This window comes from Pelobates fuscus, chromosome 2, assembly GCF_036172605.1.
Source record: "Pelobates fuscus isolate aPelFus1 chromosome 2, aPelFus1.pri, whole genome shotgun sequence".
NCBI lineage: Eukaryota > Metazoa > Chordata > Amphibia > Anura > Pelobatidae > Pelobates > Pelobates fuscus.
Window position 1 is genome coordinate 225183107 of NC_086318.1, and position 25950 is coordinate 225209056.

The following is a 25950-nucleotide window of genomic DNA, read 5'->3' on the forward strand; positions in this document are numbered from 1 at the left end:
AGGTGTCTTACACGGTTTGTAAACAAAGTTCAGCTTTAAAACAATCACCGAAAAAAGGTAATTACACAGCTATTTGCTGCTTGTGATGTCACTTAAAATGCATTACTTTCTATACAAAAGTTTTTGTTTTTAGTAAAAACTACCGTACCACTGTTGTCACTGTATGGTTTTTGAAGTGAAGGCTGGAGATAGCTTGTAGTGTATACTAGATTATGCAAACATAACAGCTTCCATGAAGCATCCTAGCCATGCAAATTAGGATGCTACACAACTGTAGCCCTGAAACAGGCTTCACTGCCAGAATGTGCCTATTTGTTTCCCATGAAGCAAGGTAGGTTGGATCTCCCCTGAAAGACTGAAAACTCATATTAAAAGTAGTCTGCTGCCATTGTCTTTGTAAAGACTCTCCACAGTGACAGCTTGGGGTCTGGTTGCCAAGCAAAGGTAATATATACTTACCTAAATCTGTCCCTCATGGATGTCTCCCTACTGCTGCCATGTAACAGACATCAGTGCTGTACTTCACCCAGTGTCAACATGCTGAGAAAGGTTCTACTTGGTCCTAGTATATCTTTTGGCTGGATGACATTTCAGTGAAACACAGTCAATCTATTTGCCAAGTCTGAATTTTCACTTTGCCAAGGGCTAGTGGATGTTTTGAGGCCTGAGTTCCCTTTCTATATTGTCACAGCAAACTGGATTTGTAAAGCTTCCATTTGGATGCAAATATTACTGAACCCAAAAGAAATACCAATAAATATAGGTTGCCAAGTTACTTTTATTAAAGTGAGTATATTTAGGGGCAAGACCATACAAGTGCAAGATGAACAATGAAAATGTATTACTTATAAATTAGAGTAATATTGAAGAAAAAAAAAAAAATCTCCACTTGGCCAACTTAACCTTCAATAGACCCAGACTGAACTGCTTCGTGGTATTTTCCTTTATCCTCTTTTGGCTCTGGATGCAATTTAATTAGATCATCAATTCGCAAGATAGTAATTGCAGCTTCTGTTGCAAATTTCAAACTCTTTGTCTTCACCATTGTGGGCTCAAAGACACCAGCTTGCTTGTTATCCCGTGCTTTTCCATTAAGTAAGTCTAGACCAATCCTGCAGGAAGATAATACATGAGAAAACACACTGGCATAATCACGCTGAGTTGCTATTTTTCCTCGTTACACTTCACCCAGTTACAGCACCGCTATAAACTTTAAGGTTACAAATCTGCAATTTTTCATTTAGGAGTAATATTCTGAAACTAGACACCATACCCATTGCTGAATGTAGAGTCTTGAAAGCAAGATTAATCCCAAGGCTTTGTAATATTCGCCTCCTTGCTGACATCAGAATTAAATGATTTTGGCCAAAGCATTGGATTGGCTGAAATAGACAGGGAAACGGGAGTAGGGCCAAACGCTGGCTGAGCCAATCAGCTCCTCCTTAGAAGTCAATGAACCAGTGCATCTCTATGAGGAAAGTTCAGTGTCTCCATGCAGAGTGTACAGCACTGCCCCAGGAGGCACCTCCAGTGGTCATCTGAGGAGCGGCCAGTGGAGGTGTCCCTAGAGGGCAATGTAAACACTGCCTTTTCTATAAAAAGACAATGTTAACATAAAAATCCCTGCAGGGTAGGATACTTACAAGAACAAATGGTGACTATAGTGTCCCTTTAAGTATTTTCACCGACTATTCACTAGTGCACACAATCTAAATTTTACTTATGTTTACAAATATACCTTTATCTATAAATTACAATTCTTAGTTATAAGCATTTTTTAGAAGACTTTTATATTTTGTGTAAACTTGCTACAAAAGGGTAAAGTGACATAAAAATATTAAGAGTGTTCAGTTGCCCAAATATGCCAGGAAGAGTGCTTGTAAATGAATACAACTTTAATTTCAAAACTGTACTGTAGAGGCAACATACATTGATGGCCCTTAAACTGATCCCCAACATATTTGAAGAACCCTACAATCTTATTATATTTGGCAATGTATGGTTTTACCTCATAATACAGTGCCATTGTTTCAGTGTCAATTATAAAGGCTTTTACCTCAGCTGCACTATGCAGATACCCAGCAAAAAGGATTATAGTTTTTTACATGTACATGCAATTCCTTGTTCTCCTGTTATATCTTGACTTACCACTTCAGGTTCTTGCGCTCTGGGTTAACTTGTGCTTCATTGTGGAAAGCACGAAGCTTTGCAACTAGGTCAGTGGAATCTTGAGCAGCATTTACAGCTAGCGTTTTTGGAATAACAAGAAGGGCTCTTGCAAATTCTGCAATTGCCAACTGTTCCCTGGATCCCTAAAATTGAAAACATAAAAATTTATCTGTACAATTACTGCAGGCTTAACATAAGATTGTAAAGTGTATATTTATTGTAAAATCCACAAACACCTAGATGAACTTTTGTTTATACAACATAACATGGGTTGGATGCCTAGAAACATGTACCGCTCCACTGAATATGCTGGGACTGTGGCCTTGCAACTAGGTCATTACCTGTTAAAACATGCTCATTAATTTATGAATAAATGTTGGTGTTTGATAATGTTTAAACTAAGCCATATTCATCTATTTGTGTATTCTTACCATGCTAGTGGCGTAATTCTCAAGGTAAATGGAAAGAGCAGCTTCAACTGCACCACCTCCAGGTACAACAGACTTTGACTCTAATACTCTCTTCACCACACACAGAGCATCATGGACAGAGCGCTCCATTTCATCACACATATAGTCATTAGCTCCACGAAGAATGATGGATGCGCATGTTCGTGCTTTAGTACTGAAACAGAGGAGAACATAGCAATTACAACAACCATTTTCTCACAACCTGCATGCCTCTTGCACAATAGTAAATTTCAGTGTTTAAGTTACCAAAGTACTAAGCAGACCTATACATTCATTGATTTGTCCAGCATAGAACCACATTTTATGTGTTAGATTGATCAGTCCACATAAGTACAAATTAAATAATGGGGCTCTATACCAGACAAATTGACAAATGCATGTCTTGTACCAAGCATGACAAGGGGAACCCCCACATGTTCATCATTAGCATTATAGTGAAAAGTATTACTCTAAAGTTAAACAAAACTCAGTTTTAATGTTTAGAATGGTCTTTTAACCGTTTAGATGCCAGATGGCATTTTCTTTTTTAAATTGTGACAAGTGCTTTCCACTAATCACTGATGTCCACAGATTTGCTGGCTTCTAGATTAAGGGACAGCACCCCTTTAATGGCAAGTTATCAATACATAAGACAGTTTGACAAATTACACTAGGAGGATTATCATCAGGTAATGGCTGGGAGGATACGGGTGTGTAGCCTCTGAAACAGGAGTAGAACACAAACAAGTTCATCCAAAATTTCAGAGACAACGCAATACTTTTACCCACGCGTATAACTGCACATTGCACAGACAAGCATGGCAGCAATAAAATGGGATTACTTTAAATGTGAGTGAGGTGCACTAACTTTTTAACTAGGATCAGCTCGTCATCACATATTCTCTCTTGCACAACTTCTTCTGCTTGACCCAACATTGATGCTTCATAACTTTCCTCGCCCTCCAAGTTTGCAAGTGTTGAACAAATTGTTGCTGTAAAATCAAATTATGACAAATGTTTAATACAATTTTGTATTCGCTCATCATCTGTGCTTCACGATTTATGTAGCCACATGTTCCTAGTTTCTAAAAAATTCTAAAGCTTGCACAGGCATTTCCCTCCAAAACCAAGACAATGCTCTACCAAAAGTGAACCTATCGTTGTAGGTCTAATTTTTTCCTTTCTAATGGCAGACCTGCACAACTTGGCAGTAGGTAGGGGCCCAAAATTATAAAAGCCAAGCTTCTTCGGGCCGCAGATGGGTTTCAAGCATCTAGCACACAGGCAGGCATACAGACAACACAGACATGCAGGAATACAGATACACACAGGTCAAAATATACACTTTTATAGCCACTATCCAGGTTCCTACCTTTTGGGTGCTGGAGAGTAGCTTCCCTTGTGTTCAGTCTGCAGACTGATGGTGTTGGGAGTTATGAGCTTGCTCTTGCAGCCTTCACCCAATCCTCTCCTGCCTTCTCCCTCCATTCAGCACCTCCCCCTAACCACTCTCCTCACAGCCTCCTCCCTCTCCCTCCTGGGTGGCTTCAGTCTCTGGGTGGAAGTGATTGAAAGCACTCACTTCCTCCAAGGCTGTCGATAAGCAAGGGGCCCGGTCGCGCTGTTAAAGTGCCACAGTGCCTGACCGGGCCCCTCCTAACACATGCCACCCCATGGGCCTACTAATCGTGCGAACCTTGGTGCAGTGTTCCTCATTGACTGCCTAAAATCGCGCCATGTTGTGCAGGTTTGTCTTATGGGATATCCAACTGAGCCCTTAGCTGCGCTTCCACTCATCATATTAAGAGGAACTGCTAAATAAGTCAACAGATGAAAAACCATGGGCTTTGTGCAACAGTATACAAAGCTTCTAAAACAGGCTTGTCCAAGTTGTGTGACTTGCATACACATGCACAAATCTCAGATGGCAAAGGGGAAAGTAAAATTCCTCTTTATGTCACTAATATATGTTAATGTTTATAGCTGAAGGGAGATAACCTATTGCACCATAAACTTTGCAGTTTTTAACTTTGCAACTCTCCTGCCCCCTCAATAAAATAAAGAGTACTATTAACATTTACTTACCTCCAGTAGCTTTAGCAATGCGTTTCAAGTCCTTTTTAAGAACTCTGCGTACAGCCATTGCACCCACATCCACAAAGTACTTGAGGCACATGTCATCAATTCCACCAGTTGTAAGTATAACATTAGCCCCTGTGGCCAGGATCTTCTGAATTCTCTCTTTTGTAATATCAGACTCCCTAGAATGTGTGTTAATACAAGTGTCAACACATAATAAAACCAGATTGCATGAGCTAAAGAGAAGCATTTATTGAAGCCAAGCAGCACATGCCAAACTACAACTGTAAATAACACTTATGAATCATGTTGGGACTCTGCTTCAGCAGCAAAACAACAAGTATTTGCAGAAACAAGCAGAAGACACATTAGTTTATCCCACGCGTATAACTGCTCATAGCATTAAAAGTATATGGCAGCAAATAAAATGGGAAAAAAAGTAAGTCAAAGGATGTTTGTATGAGAAGACAGAAGTATTTAATCTGATATTATTCAATGATATTTTATTATTTGTGTGTGTAAATTGCACCTTTGTCTGATCTGGTCCAATTTGCTTGGATCTGAAATAATCACGTGGACACCAAGCTTCATTTTAGTTTTTTGCAGGCTGAAGTCAAGGCAAGCAATTTTTGCATTTACAATTCTTTTGTTCATTCCTAAAGATGAAAAAATAAAATACATACAAATCAATGTAAACATTAAACTCTGATGTACTCACTTAGTCTACACAGGTTTTCAATTACCATATATCCATACACAATCTATACTCTATTACTTAATATATACATATATATATATATATATATATATACACACACACACACACACACACACATATATCTTTGGAGTTCTCTCGATTGTTTTACTGTTACTCATTCTGAGGACTTTTTTGAAACTGTTGCTTAATATTGATATTCTAAAAGGTGCAAAGTTACATGCATCACTTGACAATTATTGTTTTGTTTTTAAAACCAGCAAGCAAACTCTTTTAAACAAATATGCAAACCAAATCAAATAAAACTTTTAAAAGTATATAGGTTAAAACATGTGTAAATGTAGGGCACTGATTGTTTAGATCAGTAACCCCTGGAGTGGTTGTGAAAAGCATGAGAAAGAAAAAAGGAGGTAAATATGGGGGGCAGGAGGGAGGGAAAACATATTGAAGGGACTTTTTTCTACCAGCAGGTAGACTTGTCATTAAAGGACCACTATAGGCACCCAGACCACTTCAGCTTAATGAAGTGGTCTTGGGTGCCAGGTCCCTCAAGGATTAACCCTTCCTGCTGTAAACATAGCAATTTCAGAGAAACTGCTATGTTTATATTAGGGTTAATCCAGCCTCTAGTGGCTGTCTCATTGACAGCCGCTAGAGGCGCTTCCGCGCTTCTCACTGTGATTTTCACAGTGAGAAGACGCCGGGGTTCATAGGAAAGCATTGAGAATGCTTTCCTATGGACAGTCTGAATGCGCGCGGCTCTTGCCGCGCATGCGCATTCAGCCGGTGGCGGAAGAAGAGGGAGGAGAGTCTCCAGCGCCGAGGGAGCCTGGCACTGGAAAAGAGGTAAGCGATTAACCCCTTCCTCCCCCTCAGCGCCACGGGAGTGGGACCCTGAGGTTGGGGGGCACCCTCAGGGCACTATAGTGCCAGGAAAAAGAGTATGTTTTCCTGGCACTATAGTGGTCCTTTAAAATCAAAAGCTTTTGAATGAGAGTTGTCTCAGAGTGATGCATGTCCCTTTAAAAGTTTCAATTGAGTGCAACAAAGGTGGGAAATAAAAGCCATCAACTGTCAATGCACAAATTTATGACATGAATTTGAAAGCAAAAATTAAAATACATACCCTGTGATCCCACTATACAGTTGAGTGCATATCCATTCACAAGCACACTTTCCTTCTGACTTCGTCCATGGGCTTTTAGAACATTTACAGAGTTAATAGGGTACCGTGCTTGACCCCTTGGATCTGTAAACTTCACAGCAAGTGTTGCATCAACCACCATGCTGGCAAAGAAGTCACTATCACTGAACATTAGAGTAAAGGCATAAACATCCAAATATAATGTGAGAAATAATGGAGATGGCCACACTGCAGTGAATTGACAAAAAGAAACCAACAAAACAAAAAAACAACATAGTTACTAAGTGAATCTTGCATACTCTTTAAGCAAAAAGGATACACTCCAATAATCTTAGAAGACATTGAGGTTTTAGCAGCATTAAGGAGACATTCTCGTCCAAGCTCATCAGTATTGATAGTGAGATTTTCATTGATATATCTTACGGCTTCCCTAAATGAGGAGAATAAACTTGTTATAAAACTATGGGGTAATAGCAACATATTTAATACATTATACAGGTAAAGAAAAAAGGTAAGAAAGTATCTAAAGCTACAGTAAGTTAGAAGAGTATCATGAAGAATCATGTGTGCAATCACGCAGAGTTGTTCTGTTGCTTTGAGTATATACTGTCCACATTCTGAACCAAAACAAAACCATGAAATTGCGCTATAGGTTTGTTCCACTCCAAGTTCCCCATACATATTACATACCATTTTTAATGGACGGAAAGGACTTTAATTTAACATCCTATATGAATACCTAACATAACATGTAAATAAAATGTTAAATATGGGTGAAAATTGGGAGAGAACCCCCCTCCCCCCCCCCACCCAAAAAAAAACATTTTTGCTTATAATAATTTTTTCTACAAAATCGAGAGCAACTGATTACATAAGTCAAATGTGAGTACTGACTATTAAATGCTTAATACAGGGGTGCCCAATAGGTAGATCCCCAGATGTTGTAGTACTACAACACCGATGCTTTGCATGCCTTTAGAATGGAAGCTGTCGTTTTAAACATCTAGGGATTTACCTTTTGTCACCCATGGTCCAATACGTTGAGTATCTAAATTTAGACAGCTAACACTAATCTTACACCAACCATAACCCTTACCCAACTAATACACTAAGCATATGCCTAATCTTACTATTAACAGCAAACCTACACTATATTTATCCCATAACCAGCATTAACACGTATCTTAGCTTAAACTTACCCTACAGCTAACCTATCCCAACACGAACTATAGCCCTACTCTCAAATCCAACCCCAATACCAAACCTAAGACAACCCACTGCCAATATCAATTATGATTAGAAATGGGTTTGCGATTTATCACAGTATATGGTGGTAAGTTGCCTCAATCTGCTGCCGTTTTCAGAATTACATTTTGTATAGTTCTGAATGGAGGCCTGGTTCCCAGCAGTTGACACTGTGATTGGTGCTGGATAGCTGGTAAAGACCAGCACTGGTCAGAATCAGCTGGGGCCAGGCTGACAAATCCTGCCGGAATCGAGTGAGGCCCGGAAAGATCAGCCCAAAGCTGCCTGCACCCCATAAAAAAAACACGACTGAGAAACTTTTCATGAGTTGTAAAGGACCAATAAAGATGCCCAAGAAACAGAACACTTATAGAATAGAAAATAGAATATAAACTCACTTGCAAGCCAGACGGTAGCCCCCAATTATAGACGTGGGATGGATTTTTTGCTTAACAAGCTCATCGGCATTCTTTAGAAGCTCTGCGGCAATGATAACCTTAAAGTAATCATAGATGTTACAAAAGTTAAACAAGTGGAAGTTATAACTATCTGTATTCCACACACCTATGTTGAACAATGCAAAGGTAAGAGAAGCACATCAATGTCGGGCAGGAAACATATGTAACACGAACTGCTAAATGGCACAATGGCCATGTGCTGCACTCCACCCCTGCATACTACTTATAAGCCTAGAAGACAGTTTGCAGAGAACTTCTTTTACAAACTAGAATACCTCTCTTATGAATGTATACACATGAAAGATTTATTTTGCCTTGCAGATCACAATGGAAGTACTAGTATAACAAAATTCATGGTAGGGGCAGACATTAGGATCTTCATTGAATTGCTTCCTGCAGGCATGCAATGGATTATTCCCTTACAATTCCCAATAACTTGCATGCAATAAAAATAAATTTAGCTTATTTTTTCCTAGAAGACCTCATGTTAAGAAGTTGGTTTTATATACAGTGGAATGTTTAATAGCAATGTTTTTATTAGATGTGAGAATTTATCCTAGTTTCGCATTACAGATCTTCCTAAAGTCAGCAATTTTAAAGGACCACTATAGGGCCAGGAAAACACTTGTTTTCCTGGCACTATAGTGCCCTGAGGGTGCCCCCACCCTCAGGTCCCCCTCCTGCCGGACTCTAGGGTGAGGAAGGGGTTAAAGTCTTACCTTTTTCCAGCGCCAGGCTCCCTCGGTGCTGGGGAATCTCCTCCTTCTTCAGCTGTCATCGGCTGAATGCACATGTGCGGCAAGAGCCGTGCACTCATTCAGCCAGTCTCACAGGAAAGCATTCTCAATGCTTTCCTATAGACGCTGATGTCTTCTCACTGTGAAAATCACAGTGAGAAGCGCCTCTAGTGGCTGTCAGTGAGACAGCCACTAGAGGCTGGATTAACCCATATGCTATGCTATGTTTACAGCAGAAAGTGTTAATCCTAGAGGGACCTGGCACCCAGACCACTTCATTAAGCTTAAGTGGTCTGGGTGCCTAGAGTGGCCCTTTAAGGGTAGTCTAAGCACTATAAACAATTATAGCACCCTGTACTAGTTATAGAGCAACTAGTGCTAGTCCAATAATACGTAGTGAATCCATTTGACATTTACACGAGTCCTCTGCACATTTCCGATCAAGCCCCCTCTTCAGATATCCCTAATGCAGAAGTCCATATATAATTATAAAACAAAAACACACTTTGATGCTTTTTTGCATAAACATAATATTCAGGGATATCAAAGTTTATGTACGGCCATTTCATACAGGAAAATAAGAAAAATCACCATTTTCCTTCAGATGACAGCAGAGAATACTTTATCCCATTAGCATAGCCACTAGATCTGTAGAACGAAAAAGTGGTACTAAAATGGGAATGCCTACAAATGCATTTTAACAAGCGAACTCCTTGGAAGAGCAATCAAAGCATAAACACTACAGCCTGCCAGCACCCTCCCAGAGTAATCTGTAAAACAGTTTCATGAACTACTGCAATAGTTTCCCAGTTTTGTTCCAATGGGACACTGACAAAACCTAGACTGTTGGTGTGCCTTAAAGAGCCAGGAGAACATACTATAGTGCCAGGAACATAAAGCTGTATTCCCAGCAAAAATTCCCAGTAAGTAAAAACCCTTTACTTACATGATCCCAGCTCCTATGCTCTGCCCACTCCGATGTCCCACGATCGGGCGCTAATGCCATGAGCACATTAGACCCTTCAATAGGAAAGCATTGAATCAAAGCGTGAGGACGCCCAACGTCAGATACCCGACCAAAGGTCCATTTCCAAACTGGTAGACAGCCACTAGGGGCCGACTTAGTGCTGCAATGTAAACACTGCAGTTTCTCTAGAACTGCAATGTTTAACCCTGCAGCACTAAGTGCAAAAGGGACACTGCTCCCAATAGCTTGCATGCAATAAAAATAAATTTAGCTTATATTTTCCTAGAAGACCTCGTGTTAATAAGTTGGTTTTATATAAAGTGGAATGTTTAATAGCAATGTTTTTATTAGATGTGAGAATTTATCCTAGTTTCACATTACAGATCTTCCTAAAGTCAGCAATTTTAAGGGTAGTCTAAGCACTATACACCATTATAGCACCCTGTACTGGTTAAAGAGCAAGGAGTCCCCAAGCTCTGTCCACGAATTCGTAGTGAAACCATTTGAACACCATTTGACATTTACACAAGTCCTCTGAACATTTCCTGTCAAGCCACCTCTTCAGATATCACTATAGAAGAAGTCCATATATAATTAAGAAAATAAATTTAAAAAAACACTTGGATGCTTTTTTGCATAAACATAATATTCAGGGATATAATTGATATGTATGTAAACAGGTGGTTGATCCAAGGAGAAATCTGATTCCCATTTTTTTGTGTGGCATAATAGGATTTACCTACAAAAATAGTTGCTTTTTGCCTTGTCTTGGATGAACAGCATTAAAAATGGGCTTCAGGATTGAATTTGATGGACTTTAATCTTCTTTCAACCAAGACAACTATGTTATGAAAGTGATATCAATTCTTCTTAGGTCTTGGCCAATTAATTCCATTTATATGAATATTAAAAAAAAACCAAAAAAAAAAACAACACTCTAGAGAGAAAGATCCTAGAAAGAAACCTACTACTGAGGTTGTACCGTCTCCAACTTCATTGTCCTGGAGATCTGCCAGCTCACAGAGTACTTTGGCTGCAGGATGTTCTACATCCAATAGTTTCAATATGGTAGCACCATCATTTGTTATGGTCACATCCTAATTTGGAAAAACAAACAATTTTAGAGACAATCTCAACCACTGTTTCAAACTTTAAAGTAGATCTGTTGTCACAAAAGACGGGAAAACACTTAAAAAATCTTATACATTAAAAAATAAATTAATCACAAATGGAACAGCATATGTGACAAAACCCTACATCTAAATTACAAAATGTTGTACAAGTAGTTAAAATATTGTTGTATTTGTTTCTTAACAAGAGCGCTAGCATAAGGCTTGCAAAATGTAATCCAAAACAGTTCAAAGTAAATTTACAACTATGCTAAGTGTGTAAGCAGCAAGGGTTACTGCGAGCATCTTAATAACCACAGCCTGCTGTAGTGGTTATGATGCCAGGAGTACATTGGCCCAGTTTCCCAGTAAAAAGGCGGACTGTTTTGTAATGGTTTGCCCTCTTACCTGGCTCTCCACTGGGTACCGAGGGTCCTTCTAGCTCTGGTGACTTACATCTGAATTCTAAAGAGCTGCAGAAGACGGATGCATATCCAGTCACCATTCATTGGCTGATAGCATCAGCTAATTGCTCTCAGGCAATTATGCTATTAAATGCATGGAAATATGCACTGAATTGACATTAGCCAGCCAAGAACTCCTATTTCCTAGCTGGCGAATGATGCTGCCAGAGATGAAATAACACCTTCGGTAGCACAGAGGTTAAACTCTGTATCTGTAGTGTTTCATATGGAAAAGCTGCACACAGGCTCTAGGTACCATGATTACTTCAAATCATGGTGCTCTGAGTAACTGTTTAACCCATTGTAAACCAGTGTGTAGTGAATAAACTCCATAAATACCTATCAATTTATTCATAATAGTTTTATGCACAATTTCAGGTGAAGCATGAACTCTGTTAATTTGATATGTATTACAAACTTTAATTTCAAAAGGGCTAAACAAAATTTCCCCTAGGATAGCACTAAACAATGCTGACCATTGCAAAAACAGGACTAATAGCCTTCTTTTGAACATTAAGTACTTGAATTTATACTTACACCAATATCATCTACTAGCATTTTATCCAGACCAACGGGACCAAGCGAACTTTTCACAATATTTGCAATAGATGCGGCAGCCATAACTGGAATGGGGGGGGGGGGGGGGGGGGAAAGAGTGCAGACATGATCATTTCATTACTAGAATTGTTAAAACATTGACATTCTTCACAGGCTTAACTTGATGGCATTTCTAACTTTTTAAATATTTTTCTTTTATTAGGAAATGTTTGGGAATTTAATAATGTTTACTAACTGCCCTTAAAAATTCATTAAATACAAAAGCTTGACAGCAAATCTGACACTCTGCATACAGTGTGGTGATCAGATGGGTCTTTGTAGTATCCCATCAAAAGGTAGATCACTAATAAGATGCCGAAGAAGACAGACCCATTAGACTGTGCACCACTTGCCTATTCAATAACAGACTGTGACAGATTAGATTGCTGCCCCTCTAATTAAACATATCAATTAAAACTCTGAAAACTCCAACTGTACATGTTCTATTCTACTCTCAACCACTCATGAGAGCCCCCTCTCCATACTCCACCTGTTACTAAATCATTAGAGATTCCTCTCCCACAGTAAAAACCACCAAACAAAAAAATAAAATTATATATTCGTTATTAAAATGATTAAGTTAGTGGTACCCACATCAGTCCATCCGTGCAAGCGCGGTGTCTTGGCATTATATCGGATTCTAGCCTCACATCAAGTCTGTTACCAAATCCTTTCAATTCCACCTCAAAAACATTAAACGCATCCGCCCCTTTCTTATGCTAGAGACTACTACAGGAATCAATTCAAAGCTTTAATCCATACCTATAAAGCACCAAAGAATTCTAGCCCCTCATATCTCTTCACTGATCCATATGTATGCCATTCTCGGTCTTTCTGCTGTGCTCATGACCTTCTCCTGGTCACTTTTCACACCCGTATGGCCAACTCACGCTTGCAGGACTTCCCATAGTCAGCTCCTTTCCTTTGGAATAGCCGTCTACCACTATCAGATTCTCAGACTGTTCTTCAATCGTTTAAGAAGTGCCTTAAAAGGACACTATAGTCACCTGAACAACTTTAGCTTAATGAAGCAGTTTTGGTGTATAGAACATGCCCCTGCAGCCTCACTGCTCAATCCTCTGCCATTTAGGAGTCAAATCCCTTTGTTTATGAACCCTAGTCACACCTCCCTGCATGTGACTTGCACAGCCTTCCATAAACACTTCCTGTAAAGAGAGCCCTATTTAGACTTTCTTTATTGCAAGTTCTGTTTAATTAAGATTTTCTTATCCCCTGCTATGTTAATAGCTTGCTAGACCCTGCAAGAGCCTCCTGTATGTGATTAAAGTTCAATTTAGAGATTGAGATACAATTATTTAAGGTAAATTACATCTGTTTGAAAGTGAAACCAGTTTTTTTTTTCATGCAGGCTCTGTCAATCATAGCCAGGGGAGGTGTGGCTAGGGCTGCATAAACAGAAACAAAGTGATTTAACTCCTAAATGACAGTGAATTGAACAGTGAAGTTGCCGGGGAATGATCTATACACTAAAAACTGCTTTAGCTAGCTATAGTAATTTAGGTGACTCTAGTGTTCCTATAAAAGCCATCTTCTAAAGGAAAGCTTATGGCCTCCCACAGTAATCTCTACCTCACATACCTGTTCCTTGCTCTCTCCTAAATGGCAGCACTCTACGCTCTCCTCCAGCTCTGCTTCACTCCCACCTTGTTTGATTGTGATCTCATGTCTTATTGTGTTTTATACCCCACCTCCTCTAGACTGTAAGCTTGTTTAAACAGGATCCTCTTTAACATATTGTTCTTTTAAGTGCCTCATTTATGGTTTATCTCCCCTCCTTATAATATTGCAAAACACTACAGATTATGTTGGCGCTATACAAGTGCCAATAATAAATATTTCTTTTTGCAGGGATATCAAAGTTTATGTACTGCCATTTCATACAGGAAAATAAGAAACATCACCATTTTCCTTCAGATGACAGCAGAGAATACTTTATCCCATTAGCATAGCCACTAGATCTGTAGAACAAAAAAGTGGTACTAAAATGGGAATGCCTACAAATGCATTTTAACAAGCGAACTCCTTGGAAGAGCAATCAAAGCATAAACACTACAGCCTGCCAGCACCCTCCCAGAGTAATCTGTAAAACAGTTTCATGAACTACTGCAATAGTTTCCCAGTTTTGTTCCAATGGGACACTGACAAAACCTAGACTGTTGGTGTGCCTTAAAGAGCCAGGAGAACATACTATAGTGCCAGGAACATGAAGCTGTATTCCCAGCAAAAATCGCTCCCCATAAAAATCCTTTACTTACATGATCCCAGCACCTATGCTCTGCCCACTCCGATGTCCCACGATTGGGCGCTAATGCCATGAGCACATTAGACCCTTCAATAGGAAAGCATTGAATCAAAGCGTGAGGACGCCCAACGTCAGATACCCGACCAAAGGTCCATTTCCAAACTTGTAGACAGCCACTAGGGGCCGACTTAGTGCTGCAATGTAAACACTGCAGTTTCTCTAGAACTGCAATGTTTAACCCTGCAGCACTAAGTGCAAAAGAGACACTGCTCCCAATAGCTTGCATGCAATAAATATAAATTTAGCTTATATTTTCCTAGAAGACCTCATGTTAATAAGTTGGTTTTATATAAAGTGGAATGTTTAATAGCAATGTTTTTATTAGATGTGAGAATTTATCCTAGTTTCAAATTACAGATCTTCCTAAAGTGCAATAGGGACACTGCACCCAGACCACCTCAATGAGCCGAAGTGGTCAGGGTGCCTACAGTGTCCCTTTAAGGACTGGATAGGCAGCTACTGATTTGAACTCAGGTCCACCACAACACCTGAGATATCCAAGACTGTCAGGGTTATTCGATAAAGTAGGTTTAACTGGGAATTCAAGTGAATGTCAAAATTTAAGATAAAATAGCCAAAATTACAAAAATTCTGCAGGCCAGTTTTTTCAGCTATTAAATTCGATATACACTTTCAAAATTCTGACAATTCTCACTTTATTGAATAATCGTGTATGCTTGAAGGGGTTAGTATACTGATCTAAAGTATTTGTTAACACTCCCTCAACCTGCTCTGTGGACAGCCACCTTTTCTAGCAGCAACTTATATATTCATATAATCAAGGTGCTATAATTATGTCGCCAAGAATCTGAGCGGAGTCTCTTGTATTATGGCAAACCATTTCAGGTTAGTCAGACGATACCTGTAGCATTACCCAGGGCCAGTGTCATCATCTACAATTATAACGTAGAAATTGTACTTCGAGTTCGACCTGTGCATCGCTGCAGAATATGCTTTATGAAATAAAGGAATATATAAATACATAGACAGCGGTGATTGAATGAAAGTGCAGAAGGCACGAAGAAGCAATGAATGTATTTAAAATAATTATGCTGTGTGACCTCTAAAAACCCAAAGTTTTTAACGTTGAAGCCAGTTTGACACCCATTAGAGGTGTGGCTTAGACAGCACATAAATACTGCAGTTTCTCAGAAACCGCAATGTTTTATATCTCCAAACAAAAGAGACAAGGGTTGCGCACCAAAACTACTTCATTATGGTTAACTGACCTTGGTGCTTAGTGTCCCTTCAACCAACCTCCACAAGGTTTGACTGCAAGTAATATTTCCAACACATAACTACATTGAGGCATCTCCTAAGAACATCTATTTATTAGAGCAAGCCGTTTGTGTTTGTATTTTATTTATTTTTATACACGGTGAATATTGGGAGCCTACAGAGGTTTATTCACTAAACTCTAAATTACAGCATTTTTAAAACCAAAATTGCAACTGCAGAAATAAAGATCTAGAAAATAATCTCCCACGCCTCCCATGTGTGCCATGTCTGGCAGCATTGCTCGGTTACTCGGATTCGCTGTGTTAGTGGAACAGAGAGGGTAACAGAGTCTGCATGGCGGTGTGTGAGCAGCACGGAGCACGATGCGGCCTGCCTCCCCCCCATTGTGTCTGACAGGCACTGAGGGCCGCACCCCATCCATGAGAGCTCCCTCCGGTATTTACCATTCTGGCTCCTCACTGCCTCCCCGGTACTGCGCTCCCCGAGCACTGCGAGCGGGCCTTCCATGATCGAACGCTGAGGAGACACAACGAGCCGGTAACAGACACAACGTGCTCAGCAACAGACCGGCCGCAATGCCTGCTGGGTAATCTCCACCTCCCCTTGCACTTCCGTTGCTGAATGCTCCCCCCACAATAGGTGTCCCTCCAGTGCCAGGCGAGCCATGGTCTGTGTTACTAATAAGAGTCCACGCAGAAAACTGGCAACGCAAGGGTTACGCATTCTGCGACGCAGAACTGGGGTAGGCGTGGCCAAGGACCCCGGCTTCTGTGGACGCGAAGAATGTTCTAGTAGTGGATGGAGTTGCTCGCGCGCCTGACTCCACCCCGTTGGATCGCGAGAGCGGGCCGCGCGGCGGGCTCAGTCAGTGAGATGTGAGGGGGAGGAGCTAGTGAGGAGAAGTAACGGTTTCCAGATGCGATGTATATAGGGACATGTATGGGTCGCTTCAGGGGGATACAGCCATTACACTGTCTATGGGGGGCATTGGAAAGCAGCTTAGCGGAAGGAAAGGAATCTTGCTTGTAGTTAGTGTTTATTAGTGGCAGGCAGGGCTGGGCAAGCATTTGTAGGCAAAACTCAATTTTGCTGTAATCCTCATACATGTATATTTCCAATAGAATTTGTGGGGTGTTATATTTTGTTTAATGGACGTTTCGGACCCCAAAAGCGCTTAAAATGTCTGTCACCTCAGAACGTTTTGTCTTCTTTCAGAATCTGTTCTTCATTTCTAAACTACGGTCATGGGAAAAAGAAAGCACACCCTCTCTGAAATCCATGGTTTCATCAGAACATAATAACAATAATTTGGTCTTAAAGGGACCCTCCAGGCACCCAGTCCACTTCTGCCCATTGGAGTGGTCTGGGTGCCAACTCCCACTACCCTTAACCCTTTTCATAAACTGCAAAACGAGAGAAAGAAGGCTGTCTCTAAATAGTATGTAAGAAAAAAAAAATAGGTAAGTAAATATAGTTTATTCAGTAAGGCTAAAAACACACAGTAACTGACAAAGTTGCTAGTCACTACTGTCCCAGTAATGGATACCTGGGGCAGACACGGTGGCTGCAACTAGACAAACTACGTAAAGGTAGGTACAAACGGGAAGACAATAAACAAAACGTAAATGGACAGAGACAGGGCAAGAACCACACTAAAATGTAGTAATTAGGTCCCCACAACAAGAATGGTACAGTGCACACGATACTATTGCCCTATTTTGGTTAACTGGCAAGATCGTAAAGTGTAGGTGCAATGTAACTGAAGTGTCAAACGAAATTCATAGTATGGCTACGATGTGCCAAAAGTGCCCCTTTTCCCAAAAATAATAGGGGAGATTTGTGTAATAAGCTAGAGGGTCAATGCAGGGTGGTAGGTGGGAGCTTAATTGTGGGTAAGTGCCCTGTAAGACATAAAAGAGTTGTAACTAGCATCCTCACAGGGAGAGTCCCGCTTGTAATGTGACGTACGCCGGAGTCCCAATGTTAGTGGAGGATATAGTTGTAGGTCAGCATCCTAATAGAAACCTAGTGAAATACATATAAAGAAGAATGGTATATGTATACTAGTATCCAACCCAGGTGTTAGTGGCCACAGTGTAATCTGTACTTGTATCCTGATCTGTGCCTTCAAGGGCACCTAGCTTCTGGTAAGGCTATGGTAGTGCTAGATATACTGTGCCTTTGTGAGCACCTAAATAATGGTCGGAGATATATGTAACAGAGATATCCTGTGCCTTCGTGGGCACCTACGTGGTTAGCAGAGCTCTGCTTCCTAATGACGGCTGTTCTAAACTGTGCCTATCGTGAGCACCTAAATAATAGTCGGAGAATTAACATAGATATCCTGTGCCTTCGTGGGTACCTACGTGGTTAGCAAAGCTCTGCTTCCTATTAACGGCTGTTCTAAACTGTGCCTTCGTGGGCACCTAGCTATAACCGTAAAAATTAGCAAACTAGAATGCTGAGTTGAATCTAATGGTCAGAGTCCAACGATCCTCGGTGTAACCGAGATGGCTAGAATACTGTAGAGTTTAGCGTGTAAGGTCACACGAGAATTCATATAGAGTCAGTAACACCGGATCAATTATCGAGCCCCGACGCGCGTTTCACCAAACACAGGCTCTTCAGGGGGAACCGGCTTCCCGATCGAGGTGAGTTTAAATAACCCGCCTAATTTCCTTATTGGACCAAAGAATGTGACGTCATTTGCAGTAGTTAGACGTACGGTGGCTGAACGCGATCATTACAAGTCAGACTGCGCTGACTATATGATGCCCCGTGATGTTCAATTAATATGTTCTGAAAGTAACACCCAAAACGATGCTGATTAAGTGGGGAAAGGAGATGGTCCATCCTGGTAATTTGGGGAAAATACACCCTAAATAGTGACACATAATAGTGATGGTAATAATAAATGGTGGGAGATATAATAATTCCCCCAGGATGGAGACAGATACCTATATAAGGAAAAAATCCTCATGGTAGTTTGCCAGCTGGTTAAGTTAGTGGCATGATGGATCAGCAATAAGGGTGATATGTATAGTAGTGAATATAGTGCATAGTAGATAGGTCACAATGTTTGGTGGTTGGTCATAAAGGAAAGGCATGTCATTACAGGTGTATCTTTGTAGATAATTTTTAGCTAAGAGATATCCAAGTAATGTAAATGCAACATAAGTGCTTATACATCGTAAATATATTATGTAGTGCTTGACAGCCACTAGAGGGCACTTCCTGGTCTATAGCGCAGGTTTTCTGTGCTATAGCGTCGCTGGACATCCTCACGTTGTGTGAGGACATCCAGCGTCGCTAAAATCCCCATTTGAAAGCATTTTCAATGCTTTCCTTTGGTGCCGTCTAATGCGCCTGCGTGGTATTGCTGCGCATGCACATTAGGTCTCCCCCGGATTGTTTTCCTGGCACTGGAGAGTCCCTTTAAGGACACAGCTTCAGAAGCTTGTCTTACGCTTAAAGGACCACTATAGTGCCAGGAAAACAAACTCGTTTTCCTGGCACTATAGTGTTAATAGATCCCCCCCCCCCACCCTCATGGCCCCCTCCTGCTGTGCTCTAGGGGGAGGAAGGGGTTAAACGCTTACCTTTCTCCAGCGCTGAGGACTCTCCTCCTTCCGATGTCATCAACTGAATGCGCATTCAGTCTGTCCATAGGAAAGCATTCTCATAGTGAGAAGCGCGGAAGCGCCTCTAGCGGTTGTCAATGAGACAGCCACTAGAGGCTGGTTAAACCCATATGTCAACATAGCAGTTTCTCTGAAACTGCTATGTTTACAGCAGGCAAGGTTAATCCTAGATGGACCTGGCACCCTGACCACTTCATTAAGCTGAAGTGGTCTGGGTGCCTATAGTGGTCCTTTAACCCCTTCAGGACGGAGTCAATAGTGCACGTTCTGATCAAAACAAAATGTAAACAAAAACTGGAATTTGCGCTATATGTCTATTCAACCGTAATTGTAGATTATGCTAACGCAGTGTACCTATAATCTTAATTTTATTAAGGATAGGAGGCGAGTATTTAGCATAATCTTTCTTTACTAAAACTCCAGCAGCACAGGTTTAACAATAAAGTTTAGTGAAAAAAACATTGCCATAGGGTATAAAAGGCCCTTCCTCTTGCATCATTTCCTCTTTCTTTGGTGCGAGATAATCATAAACATATCCTGCTATTACAATAAATAATGATAACGACGAAGAATCAGACTGTAAATGATCCAAATCCCGACTGGAAGATTGTCGTAGTGTGTGAAGACGATCCCATGTATTGATCCATGAAGAAGAATCAAACTGAAAAGAAACAAAAAACGTGAAAGGGATTTGGAAATGAACTGTTTGTCCTCATTATTATTATTATTAGCATAATCAATATTACTGTTTATAAAACGCCAGTTTATTCCGTAGTACTTTACGTAAAAGGAATTTATCAGATGAGACAAAAATATTTTAACCGAAATAGGTAGCTATGATAGAGACATTAATATAGTCAAATTGTATGTATTAGGAAATCATAACAGATAGCAGTCATAATTTCAAGATGTGATATGAAATAAACCACGTAATAAAGAGATAACCACACCCCCTGAATTCAAATCTTTTATTGAAGTACAACCCAAGGAATGATAATTAGGGAGGGAAAAAGCAGGGTGGGAAAATACTCGCCTCCTGTCCTTAATAAAATTAAGATTATAGGTACACTGCGCTAGCATAATCTACAATTTTATAACAGGACAGGAGGCTTCATATTTAGCATTTTTAACGCTATGGAACAACACAGGATGTGTGAAGAGTCCGAGGAAGTAGAACACCCTGAAATTCTCTTCTCGTGACCCGGCCAATGAACATCGGCGAAGGAAGATGTGTCGTGAATGTCTAAGACGCATCCATGACCCGAATGACCGATAACCAATCGATCACCGCAACCATATGAGCAATGGTCAACGTGCCCACTCGGTAAGGTGGTGGCCATAACTGTTGTGAAAGGTATAGTATACAAAGGGAGAGAGAGAGGCTGTCTCGATTGTGAGATTCCTCGAGGGTTAGTTGGAGTGAGTATCCAAATCCATAGGACAAACCCGTAGGAATAGAGAGAACCACAACCAAGACCCATAACCGAGTGTATTCCGATACTGGTTCTGGAGCGTATGACGCCTCGCAGCATACGAAAAGTCCTGTCGTGGAACATGAGCCGCCAAAGTCTCCGATGGTATCTTGTGTGTTGTCCGTAAAATGGGAGACAGTGGAAGGGCAGTGGATAGCCCAGAATGGAGTCAATAGGATCGGGAGCCCCTTCGATTCTGCTGTAGTGGTGAGGTGCGTGTCACCCAGATCTCCGTCATGCGATGGTGACCAAGGAGTCCCGTTGTTAGTTGTTGTCACGAAACCCAGTTCATGATATAGGTAATCTTCTGAGGGAACCCTAGTCGTAGGGTAACCTTGCGTGTAATTTAGAAATGGTAAATGTCCTCCGATATTATTAGAGTCCGATACCAGACTCCGTCCAGGTGTTTTGTGTAGTCGGTTGCCGAGATATTGTCCAAATGTAGGAGAATACAACTATCGGATCTGTCCCAGGCTAGCTGTAGGTTGTCGGTAATCTCGACGCCGGCCGTCTCTTCTCCAGATCATGGTTCTCTGGTAGGGGTATGTGCAGCGAGCCTTCCAGCCCTAGAGACTGATTGTCGATTACGTGTGTAGTAAGTAACGTCTTGTAGTCTAGATAGGTGAGGTAGTGGATTCCCTTGTGGCAAAGGGTGCCATGACCGGTTATAAAAGTTTATTGGGTACCATGGGTCGTACCTTAATGATAGACATGTGAATGGATTGGTTTGGTCCCGTCGATGAAAAAACAAAATGGACAAATGGGTCCCTGGTGTGACTATCCTGGACGGGTATGTGTCCATCCAATCCTAATGATTGAACCCACCTAGGTGTGGGGAAGCTGTAGGATGGTGCCAGAATGGTAGTCTCCCGACTACTGTGAGCATAAAATTATCCCCGAGTTAATCAGTGATGTCTGGAGCGAATGCCCAGCGCTTCTTGGAAATAAGCAAGTTTCCTCATATGTGAGATTTGTGGTCCTCCAGTACCCGTAGAGGGGTGATACTGGAAGATGTGGACTTCGACCCCCAATGGTCGACCAGGTATCCAGATTAAGCATTAGTTCATGGAGCTAAGTTACCCTACTGGGTCGTTCAGCCCAGGAGTATAGAGGAATCCTATGTCCTATCCTTCGGCCAATCTAGCCTCCCTACTCGAGTAGAGGTAGCTTCCTTATTTCATAACAAGGTAGACCGCTGCCCATGGTTACACAATGAGAGCGTTGAAACCGGAGAAATGTAAGAGTATAGCTGTTTCTCAGTAATATTCCGTTGTTGGGGTGAAGTGAGTGAGGGCGTGCGACCCGGAGTCGAACACACAGTCTCCTTGTCCTCGGTTTTGTGGCTACAATTGTATGGATCGTGGATGAAGGCCTGGCAACCCCCATTTCGTCGATCTCTGTGTGTTGACTGACCGTGCAGCGGTCAAATCCGTGGAGTCTCCGGAGATTTCCTTAATATGTTGTTTGGATAACTTTCCGGCACATCGAGGTTCTGTTCCCAGGCTTGATGTAATTATTTGGAGGGTCCGTGATGGAATACTTGCACTTGTCCTTTGTATATGGGGGCTTGGCCCCGGGCCTAGTAGCTCATGAATTCATAGGCAGATGGGGTACCATGGTTCACAGTCTCTGCAAGACCCTGACCCAGCCTATTGGGGATTGTTGTCTGCATTGAGGTTGCCACTGCAATTAACCTAGGCTGAAAGTCTTGAGTGAGAGGTCGTCTGTTGACCTTTCCGTCTGTTGAGTATATATATCTATATATATGGACTAGGTACATGTGTAAATGTATTAGGACACCTAGAGCACCAACGGCCATAGTTCCATGTGGAATGCGCATCTGCGAGTGGGGGAATAACCCCAGTAGTAAAGGGGTTCATCCCAAAAATAAAGTGCACAGAAGTCCGCAGACGAGTGTTGGAGCCTGATTACTGCAAAAGGAGTATGTGGATCACCCTAGTCGTATTGTGGGTACCATGCATAGAGTCATATATACATATGATATAGCAGGGGGTGAGCCTGCGTGCACTGCGACTCTTAATGATATAGCAGGGGATGAGCCTGCTTGTACTGTGACTCTTAATGATATAGCAGGGGATGAGCCTGCTTGCACTGTGACTCTTAATTATGTAGCAGGGGGATGAGCCTGCTTGTACTGTGACTCTTAATTGTATAGCAGGGGATGAGCCTGCTTGCACTGTGACTCTTAATTATGTAGCAGGGGATGAGCCTGCTTGCACTGTGACTCTTAATGATGTAGCAGGGGATGAGCCTGCTTGTACTGTGACTCTTAATTGTATAGCAGGGGATGAGCCTGCTTGCACTGTGACACTTGAGCCTGTGGGGGTCGCCTCCTATAAAAGGGGTCACCCCAATAAAAAAGTGCACAGTAATCCATTGGTGAATGCACATCTTTGAGTGTGGGGGTCACCCCAGTAGTAAGGGGGGGGACGCCCCAATAATAAAGTGCACAGAAAATAACGTTTGGATAGTTTTATTCTGGGGACTTCTCTAAGGAAGTCAGTGTCTTCCGTTTCAGTGGCCGTTGCGGTGTCGGTGTCTGTTTTCGGGATCTGCACCAGTGGCAATAGCCTTCTCCACTGAGGCAGCCACCGCCGAATTTATCATTGACTGGAAGTCAGATGGTGGTGATTGTGGTGAGTCACTCAACATGAAGTAGTGGAGTATTCCTCTCTGTGAAAGACAGGAGAATGTCAGGTACTGAAGTAAGGAGAATGTCAGGTACTGAAGTACGTGAGTAGTAGTAGTACAGTCGGCTTCCACTAATGACTGGGGGTCATCCAGTGTTATCTGACCCGAGACCCTCAAGTCGCAAGGGGTCGAGTGGCCTGAAGAGGGGGTCACCCTCTGTGCGACCGGGATGAGCGGTCGTATAAGTGGGCAGCACCCGTCAAGGGTGGAGGGCCTGTTTGGTTTGGGGTTCACCCAACAATATATGAATTGTGGAGCCTGTACATTTGCAATTTCCTCACTCCTTGGTAAGGAGGTGCGTGGATCACCCCAGTCGTAGTGTGGGTGTCCGATATTCACTGCATAGAGTCATCTTGTTAGTGTATGGCAGGATGTTGAACCTGCGTGCACTGTGTCTCTTTGAGCCTGTGGGGGGTCACCCCATCTGAAAGGGGGGTCACCCCTGAATAAATCCAGCACCGAGTGCTGTATGGCTCCGCTTGGGGGTCACCCAGCATAGGGGGTCACTCCTGTTATGGTATTGGCAGGAGCGTGAGTGGGGTTCACCCCCAACTGAGAGGGGTCACCTCTGTATAGACACTCTGCAGCAGTGTAATGGCTAATGTACAGTGCAGTTTGTTATCAGCAATGTTCCACAGTAAATTATTGTTTAATGGAAATACTTAACTATACATATCCAACGTGTGAGTCATAACCGCTAGGGGCGCAAATGGCAGTCGTGGGTCTCGCAGGTGCGAGATCTAAGATGGCCGCCGTTCGCGCCAAAACAACAGCGCGGCTAGCAGTTGTGGCCCGCCAGCGTGGATACGAAAAATACACAGAAATTAATAGATCACAAGATATAAAATCGTGAACACATTCTCTGGTTACCCAAATAGATGATTCCTATTTTATCTACTTCAGTGGGGATAGAACCTGTGAACCATAAGATATGGACAGTGTACTGCTAGTGTATTAGCCCATTGAGCTAACCTAATGCATGAAATACATTGTGAAACATCTATACATATATTGAAAAACCCTGTAGGAGAAATGAGAGCATTCCAGACTGTGTGAATCACGGTCTGGGAAGGTGGCTGGCCGCCCTGGATCTCGCGGTCTGCGATACCCAAAATGGCCGCCTTTCGCTTGCAAATCTTAATGCCAGTAACGCGGATTCCCACACTCCCCCTCCCGCTGACCCTTACCAATGCCCCAGTCCCTGGTTTGATAAGCGCAATCGTGGTAACTTGCAGCGATCGCGAAATGAATGACAGGGAGATAGTGAGAGGGAAGCAAAGGTAGTACAGGTGGGGATATAGGGGAGAAAGGGAAAAATTTAAGAAAATAAATAGTGATAATCAAATATAGAGACAATCCATCAAACCCAGTGTGAATGTAAAACCATAGTAAGAATGGGCAGAGAAAGGAAGCTCTGACAGAGTAAATGTAAATTCAACAGTAAGTATGAGAAGAGAAAGGAAGCTCTGACAGAGTAAATGTAAATTCCATAGTAAGAATGAGCAGAGAAAGGAAGCTCTGACAGAGTAAATGTAAATTCCATAGTAAGTATGAGCAGAGAAAGGAAGCTCTGACAGAGTAAATGTAAATTCCATAGTAAGAATGAACAGAGAAAAGAAGCTCTGACAGAGTAAATGTAAATTCAACAGTAAGTATGAGCAGAGAAAGGAAGCTCTGACAGAGTAAATGTAAATTCCATAGTAAGAATGAGCAGAGAAAAGAAGCTCTGACAGTGTAAATGTAAATTCAATAGTAAGTATGAGCAGAGAAAGGACACTCTGACAGTGTAAATGTAAATTCAATAGTAAGTATGAGCAGAGAAAGGACACTCTGACAGAGTAAATTTAAATTCACCGCTGTCACATTAAGTGCACCCACACATATATATCATTTTGTTCAGGAGAAACAGGGCTTTAATTTATCATTACCTATTCATATATGGAACATAATTTATTATGAATAAAATGTAAAAAAATGTGAGTAAATGTGAGTTTTATGGTGTTTTGGAAAGTTACAGGGTCAAATATAGAACGTTCCATTTTCAAATAGAAATTTGCCAGATTAGTAATGTTACCTTTGAAACGGTGTGGTAGCCCAGGAATAAGAATTACCCCCATAATGGCATACCATTTGAAAAAGTAGACAACCCAAGGTATTGAAAGTGGGGTATGTTTAGTCTTTTTTAGTAGCCACTTAGTCACAAACACTGGCCAAAATTAGCGTTCATATTTGTTTTTGTGTGAAAAAAGCAAAAAACTAATATTTGGCCAGTGTTTGTGACTAAGTGGCTACTAAGAAAGACTGGACATACCCCACTTGCAATACCTTGGGTTGTCTACTTTTGCAAATGGTATGCCATCATGGGGGTAATTCTCATTCCTGGGGGGGGGGGGGCGCAATGTTCGGTCCGCCCCCTATTCGTCATCATTG

The 25950-nt window shown here is 41.6% G+C and overlaps 1 protein-coding gene and 3 non-coding genes across 4 annotated transcripts; all 4 read right to left on the reverse strand.

Annotated features, from left to right (window-relative positions):
- Nucleotides 1–760: 760 nt before the first annotated feature.
- On the reverse strand, nt 761–16328 carry TCP1 (t-complex 1). Its single transcript, XM_063443219.1, has 12 exons — nt 16139–16328; nt 12074–12159; nt 10932–11060; nt 8200–8297; nt 6876–6986; nt 6539–6720; nt 5227–5353; nt 4704–4879; nt 3487–3610; nt 2601–2793; nt 2149–2312; nt 761–1112 (listed from the first exon to the last, which is right to left on the reverse strand). The coding sequence occupies exons 1-12, from the start codon at nt 16200–16202 to the stop codon at nt 899–901; spliced, it is 1668 nt and encodes a 555-aa protein (XP_063299289.1). The 5' UTR covers nt 16203–16328; the 3' UTR covers nt 761–898.
- Nucleotides 5002–5132, reverse strand: LOC134593897 (small nucleolar RNA SNORA20). The gene has a single exon (XR_010090308.1). It is a non-coding gene; the product is annotated as a small nucleolar RNA SNORA20 (small nucleolar RNA).
- Nucleotides 9543–9678, reverse strand: LOC134593898 (small nucleolar RNA SNORA29). The gene has a single exon (XR_010090309.1). It is a non-coding gene; the product is annotated as a small nucleolar RNA SNORA29 (small nucleolar RNA).
- On the reverse strand, nt 14011–14146 carry LOC134593899 (small nucleolar RNA SNORA29). Its single transcript, XR_010090310.1, has one exon. It is a non-coding gene; the product is annotated as a small nucleolar RNA SNORA29 (small nucleolar RNA).
- Nucleotides 16329–25950: the final 9622 nt, after the last annotated feature.

What these genes read in the sequence shown, in the direction of transcription:
- TCP1 (XM_063443219.1), bottom strand. Translation starts at nt 16,202, where the DNA reads ATGGAAGGCCCGCTCGCAGTGCTCGGGGAGCGCAGTACCGGGGAGGCA. An exon ending in TCTTCTAAGATTATTGGAGT is followed by an intron (nt 6,721 to 6,875) that starts GTATCCTTTTTG and finishes TCTAATGTTCAG; the next exon opens with TGATAGTGACTTCTTTGCCA. An exon ending in CATTGCTAAAGCTACTGGAG is followed by an intron (nt 3,611 to 4,703) that starts GTAAGTAAATGT and finishes TTGATTTTACAG; the next exon opens with CAACAATTTGTTCAACACTT.